Source organism: Coenobita brevimanus, chromosome 84, assembly GCF_032717465.1.
Source record: "Coenobita brevimanus isolate Jiangsu-jjx chromosome 84, ASM3271746v2, whole genome shotgun sequence".
NCBI classification, from domain to species: Eukaryota; Metazoa; Arthropoda; class Malacostraca; order Decapoda; family Coenobitidae; genus Coenobita; species Coenobita brevimanus.
This window is the reverse complement of record NC_137037.1, coordinates 40,767,489-40,787,368: the sequence shown is the minus strand read 5'-3', so window position 1 is coordinate 40,787,368 and position 19,880 is coordinate 40,767,489. Positions and strand designations below refer to the sequence as shown.

At 42.5% G+C, this 19,880-nt stretch overlaps 1 protein-coding gene across 1 annotated transcript; it reads left to right on the top strand.

Moving 5' to 3' along the window:
• Positions 1-13,103: 13,103 nt before the first annotated feature.
• On the top strand, positions 13,104-16,514 carry LOC145410140 (uncharacterized). The gene is made up of 4 exons (XM_080280338.1): positions 13,104-13,485; positions 13,953-14,086; positions 15,486-15,723; positions 16,444-16,514. Exons 1-4 carry the CDS (start codon positions 13,104-13,106, stop codon positions 16,512-16,514), a joined length of 825 nt encoding a protein of 274 aa, XP_080136464.1.
• Positions 16,515-19,880: the final 3,366 nt, after the last annotated feature.

The window sequence follows — 19,880 nt, the reverse complement described above, 5'->3', positions numbered from 1 at the left end:
GAGATCGAGCTGGCTGGATGAATATTGTGAGGAGAAGCGCATGATCAGAGATTGGCACCCCTTTTAACATAACAGCGTTCGGATTGACTCTTTCGGATACGTTTATGTGAAGCTACAAAACGTGGTGAATGTTTTTGGTGTATCAAATAGAGCCAGAATTCCGGGGGTTTGAATGGTGAGTGAATGAAAGAGTGACCAATTGGACTGAGCAAATCTGGACTGTATGGACATTGCTACTCCTCACCCTGTCCTAGGGTGGGAAAGGAAGTCAGGATGATGATGATGATGATGATGATTCCCTATCTTAGCCTCGGGTCAAACTAGTGTCAGTCTGGATAACAGACGACCTCTCCAAACTCTCAGCCACCACCTTTTCTTTGATTTGCAATTTACCGGTCTGCCTCCAATACCTATTTTTACAGCAATTTTTTTTTTTTTTTTTTTTGTGTTCGACTCTGGGCATAGGCTTCACAGCCTGCTATCAAGGCCCAACAGTCCTCCTACATACCATACACCTCTTCATGTCACCACTTCGGCGCTAACACCCACCGTCCATATTGAATACATGCTAGGGCTGTCTCATACAGGACTGGTGTGTTGGTATTAGCGGGGGTATTTTTACGACATGTCGGCGGGTCTTCTGGTAGATCAGTAAAGCCTGATTTAATGAAATTCAAATCCTTAAACTGTTCCCTGCCCCAGCGGGGATTTGAACCTGGGTCCGTTAGAACGGCAGGCCACGTCTCTACCGATTGAGCCACGCCTCCACTTTCCCTGGTGTGCTTCACTAGCCATCACCTTCCCCATCCATCCCTCCTGCTCTTGTCTACCTACCTCGCTAGTTTTTATAGTGCTTTAACAAAATATTAAAATCATTTGATTACCTTGACTATACTCCTTTTACTTTAACTAGACCTAAAATTGACATCTCTCCTTAAATTCTGAGTTGTAACGAAGGAGCGATATAATAAAGGCCTCAGAGCCATAGCATTATCATTTTTTTTTACGGCAGATGAGCAATGTTCAGTGTTGTGAAAGAACGAAAATCTGGGCCAAGTTAAGATAAAAACAATATGTAGCAACCAACTGGCAACGTTCATATTCACAGGGTATACTTACCCTACTATGCTACACCACATTCTCGGCTCACCTCACCCACTTACCTCTGCCTACTCTATTCATTTCCCAGTGACCTGAATGAATGTATCTGAAAAACGGAAGCATCAATTGGGCTGATATTATGGCACACGTCTCATTACTCAGACATTAAATGATTTTGTATGCATTGACCTGATTCTGTTAGGCAACGTGGACCCACAAGAACTTAAGAACATAAGAAGAAAGAATAATTGCAATAGGCCGGTTGGCCCATGCTAGGCAGCTCCTGAAAGAGCAACTGAACTACTAGAATGAGATAAGGATAGCAAAGAAGAAGGCTCTCCCCCTCCCTCCAAACCCTTCAACGAAAGCCGGCAGGAAAAAGTCAGAAGGAACACTACATAGCATAGAAAAACTGGGGTGGACAGTTTATAGGAAAGTGTGAAAGGAGAAAAAGAGACTATCATAGTGGAACCTGAAGTGGAAAAAGAATTTGTAGTAGTTATAAGATTTTTTTTTTTAAATACTCGCCCCTTATTTGTCATATGCTTATCTAACCTATGAAACTCTCAATGGAAGAGGCAGCAACTGCATCACTAGGCAACTTATTCCATGCGTCTATTGCTCTATTACCAAACCAATTTCTACCTATTTCCTTACTAAAACGGAATTTGTCTTGTTTGAAACCATTACTTCTAGTTCTATCTTGTATACTCACTTAAACACCTTGCTAATATCTCCCTCATTTATTCCCCTCATCCACTTAAACACCTCAGTTAAATCTCCCCTTACTCTACACCTTTCTAGCGAGTGCAGATTTATCTTTTTAGTCTGTCTTCTTATGACAGGTTCCGAACATCATGTATCACTTTTGTCATTCATCTCAGTACATTTTCTAAAGAATTTATATCCATTCTATTGTAAGGAAGCCAAAATTGCATGGCGCAGTCTAAATGTGGCATTACTAATGCTGGATAAAGTTATATTATTACTTTTGATGGCCTTTTGCTCAAACTTCGCGAAATAAATCCTAGGACTCTATTTGCTTTATTTCTCGCATTAATACACTGGTGCCTTGGCTTGAGGTCTTTACTGACTATAACTTCTAGATCTCTCCCGCATTCGGATTTACTAATTTCTTTGTTATCTAAGATATATTTAGTATTTCCAGCGGTCTTGCCAGCGTTAAGTACTTTACATTTTTCAACGTTAAATTCCATTTGCCAATTTTTAGACCATTTGGACAATGGTCCAAACTGACGCCTCAAAACCCTTTCACTGATGGGGCTGCTTTTTGTAAAGTGAACCAAAAAACGTATCGGCCATCTTACCCCACATATCATTCTGAAACGCGGACGAAGCACTGTGATATATGTGGCACCCTGAAATTATAAGTGCAAGTATTGTCCTTGGTAATTATTACGACTCGGAGTCCGATAAATCGCCCCATATTGGATGCTATATTTTTTGAGGCAATATATTAAGAGACATGTGAATCTGCAAACTTCCCTCATTTTCCCGACCAGCGATCCCCAGGCGTGCGATACTTTTTTTTCTCTTTAACTAGACCGTACATTCTTTCACAAGTGTGACCTGATTCTATCTTAATAACCTACACTGACATGATGGGCCTGAAATGAACTGAAAGGACCTATGAAGACAGAAACAGTCCTGAATCAATGTCCTCGGGTGCGAACAAGGATGAAAGGAGCAATGCGGGATTTCAGCTGGGTAACCGCCATTAGAGGAGGTGATGGTCATGGGACTGTAATGGTGAACTGGCTACAAGAATGATGTGCTGTCTAAAAGGTCGCGAGTTAAATCTTAGGAAACAATGTGGAAATCCAAATAAACTTTACTGTTCTTCAAGAGGGCCCACCGACATATTACAGAAGCACAACCGCTAATGCTGTCACGCCAGACCTGAATGAGATAACCTTCGCATGTGTTCAGTATGGACGGTGAATGTTAAAGCCGAAATGTGCACAGAGGAAGATGACTGAGACTCAGGAAACGGGCTGTCATGCCTGTGCCCAGAATCTGACACGTAAAGGAAAAAGTCAGATGTGAAGAAACTGAAAGTCGCTTGTTTTGCATTGTACTAACATCAGCTGCTACCCAGGATGGTTATGATGTTTACTGCCATATTTTTAAAAAGTTGGAAGTAAGACATTTTTCTATAATGCGAGAAGACATCTGGTGGTTCAGTCGTGTAATCCTTTCACTTTGATGACATATTTTTAAGTTTATTCTTGCCATGTCCAGAGGATTTCATTCAGTCAGACATTGCTTCCACTGACCCCGTCACTACTAGAGGTCTGTCCTACTCTAAACAAAGTCGTCTAGAAGTAACAAGATTATACCAGTATTAAGCGTCATCGGAGTGAAGGAGTTACAACGATAGTGGGAGTGAGTGTCAGGTACAAGGCTCAGTGATCTGAGTCCCTAAGAGGCAGCTGGGGGCTTAGTTATCATGTAACGTCAATCAGGGACGTAGGCTGGTCATCCATGGTACTCCTAAGCGTTCTGGACTAAGGTAGCCTCGCCTCACACCTCCAAACTTACAAGGGACACCAGATCGAAAGTGGCGAGAGAGCAAAGCAACATTACGCCCTGAACTTAAAGCCTGACCCGTAAACTTAACTTCTCGTTTAGTCACATCAAGATCAAACAACTTCTTATCAGTCACACACACAACGTATGCGCCAAATTTCATCCAAATTAAATAATTCATGAGATATTTTGCTAACTTCGACATATACATACATCAATCCATCTATCCAGTTTTACCTACTTACCTACCTACCTACCTACGTACCTACCTGCCTACATACATAAATACACATACACACACACACACATGGGTGCATATAAAGAAGCCGACTCAATTACAATAGATTTCTCTTTCGACGTCTATCGATATTATGCATGTCTGTAACCTTTCTTTCTTGTTATGATGTGATTAACAAAGAACCATGATTGCATTTCGTTTCCTTTTGCCACGCTTCTTTCTCGGTTCTTCTGCGTTGTGATGTTGACAAGTGTTCATGCACAAAGAGGAGGAGAATAACCTGCAAACTTCACTAATTGCACTAATTTCGATGTGTGTGTGTGTGTGTGTGTGTGTGTGTGTGTGAGAGAGAGAGAGAGAGAGAGAGAGAGAGAGAGAGAGAGAGAGAGAGAGAGAGAGAGAAGAATATGAAGTTGCATTATTATGCTTAATTAGACGGACAAATAACGGTCTGAGAGGAAGAGAAGGGGAGGAAGGGCATCTGGGGGGAGAGAGAGAGAGAGAGAGAGAGAGAGAGAGAGAGAGAGAGAGAGAGAGAGAGAGAGAGAGAGAGAGAGAGACAGACAGACAGACAGAGAGAGGTGAAAAAATAGAAAACGCACATTAAACTCTTGTCACTACGCTTAATTAGAGAGAGAGAGAGAGAGAGAGAGAGAGAGAGAGAGAGAGAGAGAGAGAGAGAGAGAGAGAGAGAGAGAAGGGTTGAAACAGAGACAGACGGAAAAAACGCACATTAAACTCTTATCACTAAGCTTAATTAGAGATGCAGATAACAACAGCGTGAGAGGAGGAAGAATAAGAAGGAGGGAGTAAGAACATCTGGGCTTCATTACCATTACCTCATTTACTTAATTATAGAAACACCACCGCGGGACCCACACGACGAGACACAAGGGTCGCATTAAACCCAGCCTCTTGCACGAAGTTTTAATTATAGGTGCGCAACGCCGGAACTACGTGAGGCTAATACCAAAAGGGAATACGTGTTGCCTTGCTGATGTGCGCTTGGGCCCTGTCTGTGCTGTGTGTGTGGGAGGGGGGTACAGGGTGTGTCGAGGGGGTGGAAGGTTGTGTTGTGTAATGGCTAGCACTTTCAACCTACAACTGGAAACACCTGAGTTCACTTCTCACGCGTTTGAAACTATTTGACTTCATTATTTCCTCTGTGCCCTTCTTCACCTAGTAGTACATATGGCCACCTGCGAGTTTTGACCTACAAGAAGTTCAGGTTATTAACAGTGATAATCTTCGTCGTATTAGCTCAAATCACGGTATAAACAGATGAATATCGTGTGAAAATAGCTTCGTCATAATGTCAGTTTCTTGCCGGTGTAGTTGTCAATAAGGAAAATAAAAAAACAATTTCTCAGACACTGTGAAAAGATGGGCGGTTTTCGAGATTGTACCCTCCTTATAGACGGCTAAATCGAAGCATAACGTTGTTCATCAAGTGCTTGATGTTTTGTCAAAGTTACATTCACACAATATTCATCTGTTTAAAGCGGGATTTCCTCTAATACTAGGAAATTGATCAGTGTTGGTATTTTGATCTTCCATGTAGCACAAGTAGTCAGTTGGGAATCTAGATGTAAATTCAATTGCTGCTTGTCGTATTCTTGGGGAAGAATGTGACTCGTACAAGCTGTCTACCTTAATGACTCTCGTGCAGTTAACAGGCATTTATCCAAAGTCTTCTGTGTCTACCAAACTCTTGCAGCATGTCTGTCATTTTCCTTCCCGTTGCATCATGTCAGAGAGAGTCATTGAACGTCAAAGAAACATATCGTCTCCCCGAACAAAGGATATACAGCTGGAAGAGTAAAGTAAACAATAGAAGAGTTGAAATACCAGGCGACCTTTTGTCCCATAACGTATGTATGAGGTTGTTAGATCAATAGTGGCATTAGCATTAAAACTGTGTCCTACATAGTCGTGGCTAAATATCAGAACTTTTTGTATATTTTCGCAGCCCATTCGATTTCAGTGGAACGAGTCGAAAAAATAGGATAGTTAATGCAGTTTCCATTAAATATGAGGGAATTGGTTGAGAGATTGCTGCCATTCCAGGGGTGTCTTGTGGATGCCGTTAGATCACTCCTTTGATTTAACTGGATGCAGTGGAGTTAGAATCGCCGAGTGGTCATCATGAGTGAGAGGGGTGGAAATGAGTTATGTGTGAGGAGCATGAGGAGAGACAGTCAAATGAGGGAGCGAAGGAGCTTCACTGTCGTGATGTGGATGTGCAGGAAACCGCTGGGACAAGGACATCGAGATGGTTCAGCCATGTGGAGAGATTGGAGAGTGAGAAACTGATTAGGAGCGTGTATTTGCGTGAGGTGGAAGGGGAGTGGGGAAGGGGAAGACTGAGGACGAGACTGAGGGATGGGCTGGAGAGGAATAAGAGTGAAGGTGGTATGAGATGGAGAAAAGGCAGCCTGTTGGTGGAGGACAGTATAACAAACACGGAGGCGATTTGCTTTTAGGACTAAGGAGTCTGGGTACAGATGGACTGATAGATAAATAGGTAGTTAGATAGATAAATTGATAGATGGACTGACTGATAGACTGACTAATAGACAGATACGTGTATTTCTTTCTTTTTTCGTCTGTTTGTCTGTCTGTCAGTCATGCTGCACACCACACACTGCCACTCCACACACTACCTCACAATACACTGCCACACCACACATAGCCACACCTCACTCTTCTACATTACACACTGCCGCATCTCACGCTACCACTCTCTTCTACCACACCTCACACGACCACACCCCTTCTTCCACATCTTACACCACAGACTGCACTACCACACCACACTTTGCCACACCTCCATTTTCACACTATGAACTACTGCATTTTATATTGCCACATCTTACACACACCAATGAAGTAAAGAATATGAACTGTATCCCTGTTATTATCGCCACGTGATATAATTAGATTTTTATTCCCTATGAACTGAAAATTGTCTCCAGGTTACCATCAAAGAGCACGAGGAATCTGAACCTTACAATGTCTGATGCCATGAAACGCATTTATTTATTTTAAGTATATATAACTTCTCGATCTCTACAGTGTTAAAATCTCTCCATTAGGAAGACTAAGAAACTGAGGCCAGAGAGGAGCATTATGGGCCGTATCCCCGTGGGCCTAGGAGGTTCACTGCCACCTCTTCCTTAGCCAACAGTTTCTTTCTCTGTATACCTTGCTAGTATTTTTTGAGAATGGTAGTTTCTAGCTAAACAGTTGATGATAACCCTTTAGCACGAGGATTCTCTTCTAATATGAATGGAATCACCTAGCCCCAGCGAGAATATTCTGTTATATAAAGAGATATAAATGTTCTGAGGACATCTAACGCTTTCACATCCCCGGGTCTCTTCTCAACTAAATACATTAAAATCGTCCGCTATTAGCCTAGATAAAATACCACATATTTTCTCAGGCTGGAGAGGTTAAAAGCTATAAGTAATGAAGTAGAGTATATTAAGGTGGAATATGCAAAGTAAATCGCCAAGGAAGAGGTAATAGATCTTCCTGAGTTGACGAGAATTCTGCCTTAGAAGTGGTTGTTAACGCGGCTCTGAGGTCACTAGTTAAATTAATATGAAGGAAGTTGAGGTAAGTCCCTGAGCCAGCCGTGTAGGTCAAGGCCTGGATGGCGTGGGGAGAGGGCACGGGTATTACTGGTTTACCTACCCACGATGGACTGGATATTCAAGATTTGTTATTTCTTTATACCCCACGAAGCTGTGCTAAAACCTAATTAGAGCTCACCGTCTCTTCACTGTATATTCAAGCTTAATCATTTTTTTAATACCCTCACGAAACTGGGCTAAAACTTAATTAAATCTTTAATTACAAAATCAATAATAAACAAGTGGATTGGAGTCTCTCTTTATTAGCTGCAGCTCCTGATACAGTTTAGCAATGCTTAATCACGGCATATAAAAGCATCATATCATAGTCATATTGCAATGACTGTCACTACTTGTCACTACTTTGCTCTCCACAGCCCGATAGGTCGCTTTCACATTGGCACTATTATCTCTTCTTCCTTTCCATCGCATATCGCAAATACTTTCTTATTGTCACCACTATATGTTCCCTCCAAGCCTCTACCCACGTCTACTATACTTCATCCCATTCTTCAGTCTATTCCTCTTTCTTATTAATATTTGTCGTCCATCCCATCCCATCTTAACCCACTCTGCCAGCCCATTCCCACTCAGTTCCGCCACTTCCCTGCCTGTGTAGCTGCTGGTGCTGGTGCAGGATTTCCCTTATTGTCCTCAGTCCCCAGAGATCCACCTCTCCTCGTACACTGCCAGATATATTGGGAGCCGATTCATTTACTCCTGATTGGAAGGAAATGGTTAACAGAAGTCTCTCCCGCCAAAGGTCATCCCAAGTGTCCTTCTTTAAGCTGTCCATGCAGACCCTGTGTTTTCTTTCATATGTAGGAGACAGGTGTTTATAATAAAAATAGTAGGACGCGGGTGTTTTGTCAGAGGGTACTACAGATCCCTAACCATGTCCTTCGTAGGTACTTAAGACAGGGAGGGATGAGAATTGAAGGAGAATCTGTCACAAAGTCCAAATTAACCATCTTCTCTTTTGGCCTTATTGAACGTACTGTACTACTGACCTTGTATTAGGAGTTATCCCTGCCAGTTACTTGGCTGACGACGAAGATGTCTTATGCTTGTGCAGAAAGAGCTACTTTTGTCCATTTTTTTTTTTTTTATCTCTGCAGTAACTTGTATTCTTGCTATCTAGAGGATTAGTACTGAAAAAGGCATCATGTAACATGTAATGGGATCTAATCTTGTTATCCTCTTCGATGTTTTATTACTGGTCAACATAAACTATGGCGATGCACACCATAGATCACTCAGTTTTCATAATATAGCCATTAGTGTCTTCCTTCAGCAGAGGGCAGGAATATGTGTCCTTGCAATTCCGAGTCACCTTCTAAAAACTAAGTACCATTATTTACAAACAATGTCTTTAGCACGACGATGTTCTCTGAATCTTTTACAGGTTTACACCGGATGTTGATAATCAGCTTAAGAGAAACTCCTCGGGGTGAAGGACTTAGAAATAAACTCCACTAATGAGAAACAGCGTTAGTATATAATCTGATTTTTGAGGAGAGATTTATGGTTTAGGTCTCAGCACTCAGAAACTCTTCTTCCTGGAGGTTAGCTAGCAACCTTTGAAAATTCCTCCTTCCCCTATGATGCACCCATGTTCATTCATATTGCCCTGAAGTTTTATTCCTGTGGTGATTTTTATGATTATCAAGCAGCTTGGCGCCACTTTGAATTATGGAATAAACTTGAATATCATGCGACTTAACGAGGTGTCATTATGATCACCGAATTCAAGGGTCTGTTATATTTTTGTTTGCAGAAAATTACTCTGGAATATGTTTGTACTACTAGGCATCTCTAAAATGACTGATCACTTACGTCTGAAATTTTGTCTGTTATTTATCTGTGAAGTCCTGGGTATCTGGACTTATACAGCTCATGTTCTGCATTTTTTTATTAATTTTCCATGACTGTTCACCGATTATGCTTCATTTAATTGTGTTGGCACTCATAGACAGACAGACAGGCAGGGAGACACTCCCTCAACCCTCCCAGCCACACACACACACATACAAGCTTGCAGGTAATAAGCTCAGAATCCCGTAACATTTTCATGGGTATAGTTCCGATAATGCTCCCCTAATAGTCCTGTGATCAGTGCACAGGCTCTTATAGTGCTAAGAAAAAATTAGCGTGTGTTTTGTGATGCACTGGTTCTTCATGGATAAAGCTTGATTCAGAGAAGGAATGATTGATGTCGAGTAATAATCTGATTTCTATTTCAGCCATTTCTGGAACTGTTACACAGCTCACTGACACTCATTTTTGTTGGTAATGAACTCGCCAATAATCAGAGGTCAATTAATTACTTTACCGAGTTGGGGAAATAATATTATTTTCCTTTATTTGCTGAATCGCTCTACAGCACCCTGAACCAGATGGATAAACAGACAGACAGACAGACAAATAGATAGAAAGATAGATAGATAGAGAAAGAGTGAGAGAGAGAGAGAGAGAGAGAGAGAGAGAGAGAGAGAGAGAGAGAGAGAGAGAGAGAGAGAGAGAGAGAGAGAGAGAGAGAGAGAGAGAGAGAGAGAGAGATGTAAAGAAATTTACAATGTTCTGATCTCTCCATTTTAACTATAACACATCAGCTGCATAATATGATGCCCGTTAGCTCTTGGTCAGTATCAGTTGTCCACCAGCCATTAAAATCAAGTGGAGGGTGCTCATGTTGCTGGTAGGAGCATTTTTAGTTTCGTCTGAGGTTAGGAACATGTCAAGGCAGAAAGATTACAGTCGGTACCAAAAATATCCTTGACCACCAAATGACGGGCAGTGATACCGCGTTGGTACACACAGATTTTATGTGCTATATTAATTTTGTGTGTTCTAGCAACACTTTGGCACAGGAATGGCTCAGTGATGCAAGTGTATTATTTCACGTCTCATGTGGCCCCTCACTAATAAATCAAACACAAATTAAAGAATGAAAATGAACTAAATCGAGCATTATCTCGGCACTTTGTCAGTGACTATGAGTGAGTGTAATTGTACACCTGCCACAGATTTGCATGAATTGCTGTATAATCCAGAAAATTTCCTTTCTCGCAATCTCTACGGTAATTTTTAATAAAGGCTGAGAGAGTCTTGTCCATGCAAAGAGAAATGAGGTCATGACATCTACATCAGACAATAGAGATGGAAGAAGGCTTTCTCTCAAGTAGGCGACATATCTGTTCAGTTCTACCATAGTCGTATTTAAAGAGCGAAGGTTACTCATTAGAAACAATGCTACTGTCAAACAATTACGAAGTCCTCTGGTGTGGCATTGGGTATTGGAAAGGTGTACTCTTAAAGAGAAGTTCCACAGCAATATAACTTTTCTATAACAGTAATATCCCCACCACACCCTCAGTCTTCTGTTATGAGTGGTGGCCTTTGAAAGAAATGCTACTGCTACCTGTGTTTGTTTCAGGTCTTTGATATTCATCCCCTTGAATGGTGTGGAGGCAGCAATGTTCCCAGCGTGATGTGTGGGTAACTGATGCAGTTAAATGGAACCGCAAGGGTAACGAATGGTATCAGAGGGAGAATGTGATGGAGAAGGAAGGGGAAATGGGGTGCAGAGGTGGATGTAGATGGATGATGAAATATCAAGCCCTGATGCCCGAGCGCGATAAATGTGTTCTTATGAGCGGGGTTCATTATTATATTTTGTGAGCAACTGCTTTACATATTTTACATCACAGCAAGCAGGACACTGACATTTAGGCGCACTAGCACATCAGCCCGTCTTCGACCACTTCCCCTGAGGATTGTCTCCTCACTCGTTTATTTGCCCCCATGGACTTATTTCATTCCACTGACCCATTTTCATCCAGCGACCTGATTCCCCTCCTTGGACCAGTTTTCCCCCTAGGACCTATTTTTCCCCTTGGACCTACTTCCCCCTGGGCTTACTTTCCCCTATTTAACATTTTCCCTGTGATCCTATTTTCACCCATAGAGCTTTTTCCTTCATTAACCTGTTTTCTTTCATAGGTGTATTTTCTCCCATGGACCTATTTTCTCCCCGTGGACCTATTTTCTCCCATGGACCATTTTTCTCCCCTAGGACTTACTTCTTACTAAAGGACTTATTTTCCTCTGAACCTATTTTTGTTCCTGAACCTGTGGACCCTCGGACTTTTTTTTTTCCCTTGGACCTATTTTCTCCCATGGACCTACTGTATTTTCTCTCCAGTGACCTATATTTCCTGTGGACCTATTTCTTCTCCACGAACCTATTTTTCTTCCACGGACGAATTTCCTCTACAGACTTATTTCCTCCTTATGGGGACACACTGAATTCCTACATGGATTTACTTTCTCCCCTTGGACCTATTTCCTTCATGGATTAAAAAAATAAATCCATTTGGCTTATGTTTCCACTTGGGCCCATTTTTTCCCCCAAGGACGTATACCCCAGTTGAAATATGTTCCCCCATTCGCCCACTTACCAACCTATTTACTTACCCTATCACTTAGTGCGGTAACTCCGTCTCCTGCCGTGTGTTCCAGGAAAGTGTATATCCACCAGCCCACAAAACCCATCCACCCGACCCACCTACCCCAATCCACTCCACCCACCCACTCTACCCACCCACTCTACCCGATCACCAACTCACCCCACCCACCCCTTCCATTCGTCCCATCCACTTCGTCCACCCAACCCACTCGCTCCACCCATTTCGTCCACCCAACCCACTCGCCCCACCCACTACGTCCACCTCACCCACTCCACATACCCTGCCTGTCCACATAACCACTTACTTCACCCGACCACCCCATTCACTCGACCCATCCACGTCATACACCACACCCACTCCATCTACCGTGCCTGTATACTTATTCACTCACCCATCAACCCATTCCCCAAACACCAACCCTACCCGCCCATCCCGCCCCCACCCCCCCGCCTGTCCACCCTCTCACTCACTCATCAATCCACTCCACCCAACCACCCAGTCCACCCACCCCGACCACCCATTCCACCTAATCACCTACCTTACCCACCTACACCGCCCACTCTTCCTCCCCCCCCGTCTGCTCACCCATCCACTCACTCCCCAACCCATTTCACTCAACCACCCACCCTGTCCACCCACTCAAACCACCCTACCCCACCCACTTCACCCATCCTATCTGTCCACCCACCCATTCACCCACAAACCCAACCCACCCATACACCCACCATCCTACCTTCCCGGCTCCCAAGATTGGACCACCAATAGGATGTCTTGCAAGCCAGGTTGTCCCGGTCATTATGGTTTTAGAATGAATGAAATTGGTTTTAAGGAGAATTTTTGATGTAAAATAAGATGTGAAAGTATGGCCTTGTACGTTACACATGCAGTAGAATGGTGGAAGCATTCATTGTATGATAATACTCTTGTTTTGACTGTAAATACTATTTTCGTATTAAAAAGCTGTGCTTTTCACTGTCACTGATGTAGTTTGAGGTCTGCTGATATTATGATGATTCATGATCTTTCTTGTCACATATACTTTTGGTGACGTCATCAGGCAGGCAGTCATATTGCTCCCTGTTGTAATGCGTGAGCCTAGCTGGCTGGATGATGATGATGATCTCTTCTGTCACAGATGCTGTCAGAGGCCTGCTTATCAGCCGTATAGTGGTTCCCTCCCCTGTGGTGGTGGGTGAGGCAGGATGGCTGGAGTGCGACTTCGTGGAGCAGCAGCGGGAGCGCGTGTACGCCCTCAAGTGGTACTTGGGCCTGGAGGAGTTCTACCGGTGGACGCCGGCTGAGACTCCCTCGGTGAAGACGTTCCCGGTGCGGGGCCGCCCCCTGGTGGTGGACGTGGCCTCCTCCCGCCGCGGCCGCGTCAGGATCCTTGACGTCACCCTTGGAGCCACCGGCGTCTTCCGCTGCGAGGTGTCAGCAGAGGCACCGTCCTTCCACACTGAGTCAGCCGTGGCCACCATGATGGTCGTGGGTGAGTGCTGACGCTGTGAATAAGTGTTGTGGATGAGTGTATGTTATTACCATGACTGAGTGCTGCCACTATGACTGAGTGTTGTGGGTGTGTTGCCACCATGACTAAGTGTTGTGAATGAATGCTGACACCATGAGTGAGTACTGTGGGTGAGTGCTGCCACTATGACTGAGTGATGTGGGTGAGTGCTGACATCATGACCAAGTGTTGTGGGTTAATGCTGAAGCTATGCCTGAGTGATGTGGGTGAATGTTAACGCCTTACCCGAGCGCTGATACTATGACTGAGTTATGGGTGAGCATTAACGCCATGACTGTCGTGGATGACTGGTGATATCATGACTGTTTCACTGAAGTGTCATTGCTGACATCATGGCTGTCCTAGGTTTGTGTTGACACCATTACTGTAATCAATGCACTGTCAGTCAAGACACAATGTAAGGTGATCTTCACCTCCTCTCTTACCAGACCTTCCTGACGAGCGTCCTGTGCTGACGGGTGTGCAGGCCAGCTACCAACTTCACGAGGATGTCAGCGTCAACTGCTCCTCACCGCGATCACAGCCGCCCGCAACACTAGCCTTTTACATCAACGATATCCCGGTTAGTATGCACCCGGTTCTACAACACTAACCTTTTACATCAACGATATCCCAGTTAGTTCACACTAGCTGTATCGTCTGCTTTCCAAGAACCTTTTGGGAACGCCTGGCTCTCGTTCTATCATTTGCTCTTGATCGTCTGATAACTAGAAATACCAAGACATGGAGTTTTTGTTCGTGAACAGGTGTCACGAATTAAGTAATATTCGTGACGTTGGGCAACTTAGCAAAATACTATAGTATTTAGAGACTGTGAGAAAAATTTCACCAGTAAAGATACTGCTTTTGTTAAGTCGAAGACCATAGGTGAAATTAGTACCTTTGACAAACGGTGCAATGACTTAAAGGAATGTAAAGCTGATGTAAAATTGTCACAGTTACATCATGGCGAATTAAGAGAAAACATTGAACTATATTCGTGGATGTGACGTGTTTATGCTTTAACGTCTGTATCTAGTCACCCTTAGGCGGTAACTGCTGTCAGTCTGGCTCAGAAGAAGGACGCCTTCACGCCATGGCACCGATATAACTGGGGGGTTCCACTGCCCAAATATACATAAGTCCCTCAGTTCCCTCCCTGTCCCCACAAGAGAGGATGGTGGACTGCAGAAGGGGAACTTTATGCAGCAGTCCACTGGTTTCACATTTCAGATGAACCTGGGGTTACAACAACAACAACAGTTATTATTATTATTATTACTACTACTACTACTACTACAGCAACTACTACTACTACTACTACTACTACTTCTAATACAACTACTACTACTATTACTATTACAACTACTGTCAGTCCAGCAGCAAAAAGTCATATATTAACCATCTGGAGTTCAGCCAAAAAGCAAAGGAGTAGAGCTGATCATACACAGGCAAAGATAAATCTTGCCACCAACCAGTCACATGAAAACTTCCACAAAATTCTGGTTTAGTGTTGGCTGAAATCTTATGTTCAGTAGGAACCCAGACGATCCAGTCTGATGTTTACCAGCTGAACCAACGAGTACAATTTCTGAGCAGACAGTAGACATTTGACTTTACTGTGCATGAGAAAGATACCTTAGAATCTTGAATGTTCTGTAGAACTGAAAGTTTACACTTTACTGTGCGTGAGAAAGATACCTTAGAATCTTGAATGTTCTGTAGAACTGAAAGTTTACTGGTTAAGGCAGCTTCTTTGCTCTCATCATTAAGTAAGCAATGAGTAAGCAAGCTTGTAGCAGGAATCTGCAAGGACATAATTCCAGTTAATACCCAAGATGAGAGTGTCATCTACAGGAGAGTTACCACATAATTGCCCCAAATGTCGCATAGTACATTATTTCATGCTTAACTTAGAAGAGTAGAAGGATGGTGCTCTGGGTAAGTTTATGGTATTTTGTTCTCTCCTGCTTCCTCTCCAGGCTGACCCCTCGTGGCTGCGGTGGTACCCGCCCCTGGAGGAGGGTGAGAGTGGGTTGGAGACGGCTGTGTTGGGTCTGGTGTTCCCTTTGCGGCCGCGGCTGCTGCGGCGAGGTCCCGTCATCGTTAAGTGTACCGCCGCCATCCTGGACCGATACTGGGAAAGCAGCGTGGCCGCCGTCCACAGTGATGTTCCACACCACGCCTCTGTCATGGGCGGACACGCATCGCATGGAACAGGTGCTACTTTTACTGGTGCGCCAGGTAGTGGTAATATTGGGTATATTGGTAAAAGTTTCAGTGAACATTTTCTTTTCACTAATATCTCAATACTATTTTTTATTAATGAGAATGAAGTGACTGATAAATCTCAGATTTATTGTACCCCCCAGGATCTGAACATGGGCCTGTCAAATGATAGCTCATGGCATTCCTATCATACCAGACTGTGTTTGTAAGAAATATATATCTTTTTAACAATTCGAAGTTACATAGATGCATGTTACAGAGAGGATTTGATGTTATAGTGCTGGCGGGGGTGGAGCTGATATTAAGAAAGCTTTAGTGTAAGAGCATTAAGGTCACTCTCCGCCATATGCAAGTGATTCTTGTAGACAGTGTCACAGATGAACACAACTAATTAAAACAATTGCGTTCAAAGTACTTGTATTGGTTCCAGCAATAATGTGATATTTTCTTCTGCTGAAGAGTTTTCCTTAAAATTCTAACTGATTTACGGTGTGTGATTCATGTGATTATTATCAGTATCACCGATGCCCAGCCAACTGGACAGCTGTGGCCAATACTTGCCCCCTCCACAGAGCGTTTTAAAGGGGGAAGTGTAATGTGCTGTATGTGACGATAAAAGGAACAGGGAGAGAAATAATTTTTTGGTTATGAAGTATAATTTTTGACTGTTGACTAATATTATCATTTTTCATTTCTTCTCTTCCCCTGCAGGTTCTATGGTGTCAGAAACGAGGATGTTGACGTGTGGGGTGTTGATGTGGCTGGTGCATGTTCTTCACTAGCCCTCTTCACTAGTCTTGATGGTCTAGTGGCCAGGGTGTTTGCACTGTATTTAACATGCTAGAAACCGAATCCCAATAAGACCGCAAATTTTAGTAGGTGTGCTTGTGCGTCCCTCCATATCGACATTTGTCTGCACATATTCATTGATCTATTCAGACTCACACACAAACATTTCTGCTCCAGCAGAACACATTTTTTATATAACTTTCTCATCGTTCATTTGCATAGTACTCAGCAACTTACCGGTATGTTTCCGTCAACGATGGGCGGGGATGCCTCAATCTTCCAGTGATGAAGTGGTTCAGTGGATCAATTGCTGTTCGGAAAATGAATGCACAACATGAAAGCGTACATGTAGCTAGAATATACAGATTCACACTGTCCTCTTTCACAACTCTGTCACTGCCGGCCAGCTCTCCCGAGGCACTGATCTGTGACCGTGACACTACAACCCCTCCTGCCTCCCAGGGAAGGAGTGAAGAGGTTCAAAATATCTTTATAATTCAGAATACATTATCTAGCAGTATAAGCCAAAACTTTGAATGGAATCTCCGTGTCTTATTCACATATTTTTTCGCTTTCTGAAAACTGAGAGTGTGAAAAGTACTAAATGTATAGCATATTTATTGAAGAGTTGCTTAATCTGGCAAGAGTGAGTGTACAGGCTAATGGGAAAAATGCGTACATTATTGATGAGTGTTGCAACCAAAACTATACAATAAAACCCGTTTAATGACCAGAAAGTGACGCATATGAGAACAAAGAAACTAATGAAAAACCAAGTAGTGACAAATGTACTCTTGAGCATATCCCAAGACAAGCGCAAACGAGAGAGAGAAGCACAATGGCAAACAAGTGAACCCAGCGTAACATGTGTACCGGAGAGTCTCCTACGGACTAACTTGATGATATTAGTGAACCTGAGACTGTGTAGGGCAGGGCTATTCAACTGGAGGCCCGCGGGTCAAGTTCGGCCCTTGAATCTTTTTGTTTGGCCCTTTGACCTACTCAGAAGAATGAAAATAAACCAATAATTAAGCATAAAACAGAAAGTTCTGCGTTTTTCTTTTTATTTATGTATTTAGCGGAAAATGTAAACGCAAATAATATATGAAATTCTCCTTCTTTCTGTTTGTTAGTGTTTAGATATATGAAAAAAAGGTAAAATAATGTATGGCCCTTTTACTAATCTAAGTTTCATACTGTGGCCCTACTTCTAGAATAGTTGAATAGCCCTGGTGTAGAGAAAGGCAAGCCCACAGTTTTTGGCGATAACGTCCGAAGCACAAACCGAATATAACACGTATCTAGCGTCTGCTTTCTTCTGCTGACTAAACTCTGTAATGTGAGATGAAGCCAGTAACTTCGGATGTTCCATAAGGGTTAGTCAGACATCAGGGGTCTGTGTACTTCATGGCGTTCTGTTTGATAGAATGATTGGAAAACATTAAATTCGTGAAAGAGACTCACTTCATAAATACTGCTTGACGGTGCACCTTGTGGGAGTGGCCTTTGCAACTGGGCCACCGGACATGAAATACTGATTACCTAATGAACTTCAAAGAATATGAATGAATAACAGGTGGCATTAACTTAAATATTTTCCATCTATACTTGCGGATACCCTACAAGACTGATTCATAGTTTTTATTATTAAACTTGGACGACCAAAGAATGAACTATAGACGGAGAGAACTGTATATGGGTGTGTAAATGACTCACCTCAATTATAACAGTGGGGACTAGGTTTATGGTGATACGTATTAAAGACCGGGTAAAAGAAAGTGAACAAGTGAATATAAGTGCATTATGTGCCCTATAATGAAAATCAGACATTATATTAGGCCGTGTTCACAAATGATAACGCAGGTGTCCTAAGGCCAGCTCAGTGTGGCCAGAAACCTCGCGTAGAGGTTGATTATATTTCTTTGTTCATGTGCCTACCAAGCACTTCACAACCAAACTGGAGTGAATAATAAACTATGAAAATACTACCAAACAAAGTGATTTCTGACAATAGTTTACTGTTGTGGAGGCTCCGTCATCGTAAAACTGGGTAGGATCTTTTATGAATACACTCCTAGTATTAAGTGTTCCTCTGGCAAAAACTGGAACAAAATATGAAAATAAAAAATAAGTGAATACCTAAATAATATATAATCCCTGAGGTTATTATGCACTGTGCCACATGAAATCTGCTACCGTATCCTATCTAGTCATATTTCTAGATGTAAATAAAGCAAATATATGGTTGTTTATACTCTATATTGTACTCTTTGTGTGTGTGTATGCAGTACCTTGTCACCAACACAAGACTGTTTTCAAATTTAGTGCCCTTCAGTAAAAACTCTTACACCAACCACAAAGAAATATCAGGCTACGTCAAAATACATAGGTTACATCTGTACTTAGTGCTAGAGAGGGTCGCTTTCACGTAATGGCACCAACATGACTAGGCTGCAAGGTTATACAGACATCTCTCATTTCCCTCCCTTATCCCTGAAAGGAGGATAGTGAGCTGCAGGTTGAGTGCAAATTCGGCCTGCAGCCCATCAGATTCACATTTAAAGAAGCCTGGGATTGTAACCACTATTTCTACCCCTTGAATTTGGTTAACCCCTTGTTAGTTGAATCTTGTTATCACCAGACGGTTTAGTTTAGCTTAGAAGAGATGCATCGAGCTGATAGGTTTAGAGTTAGCCTATATTTACCCCTTCAGTACAAGAAGTATCCCCTAAGCTAGATGAAACTGTCTGGAAGTAGCAAGAATAAAGACATCACAGGATTCAAGGAGTCAAATGTTCCTTACCTGAATCGAGGCTTGGAACTTCTGATTGTGTGTTTAACCTGTATGGTGTTTATTATTATCTGATGGTGTTTGTTTTTATTTGTTGTAGCCTTTAATAAAACTGATGTATATTTTTCGTTCATTATGTCATGCTTAATTCCTTGCAAGTTACTGTTTACTGGATATAGGATGCAGTTTATATCGTTCCATAACTCATTTCCTTTAGGTTCCAAACTGCTGAATGAGACCCCAATGTGTTCGAACCTTATTTTAGCGGATCGTGTTCTCATCAGCTGAGGAATGAATCTAACACCAATATCACTCAAATAATTCTCTTGTATGCGTTTTGTGTATATTTATTTTTTATATTGATATAGTTTGTATAAATATCTTAAACGAAAATACAAAGGTACATATTCAGATATAATTCTTACCTGGCCAGAATGAGACACTAGGTAGCTTTCAACGATGAGAATACAAGCGAATCAGGCTTCGAATTGCTGGATGAAACCCCAGTGTGTGGGAGGCTCGTCCTCTAATCTCACTGGTTTATTTTCATCCTAAAGGGTATTGTGCT

Excerpts from the sequence above, each read along its gene's own strand:
- LOC145410140 (XM_080280338.1), top strand. The coding sequence starts at position 13,104 with ATGATGATGATGATCTCTTCTGTCACAGATGCTGTCAGAGGCCTGCTT. Across the intron at positions 13,486-13,952 it reads GGCCACCATGATGGTCGTGG|ACCTTCCTGACGAGCGTCCT; the intron begins GTGAGTGCTGAC and ends CTCTCTTACCAG. Across the intron at positions 14,087-15,485 it reads TTTACATCAACGATATCCCG|GCTGACCCCTCGTGGCTGCG; the intron begins GTTAGTATGCAC and ends CTTCCTCTCCAG.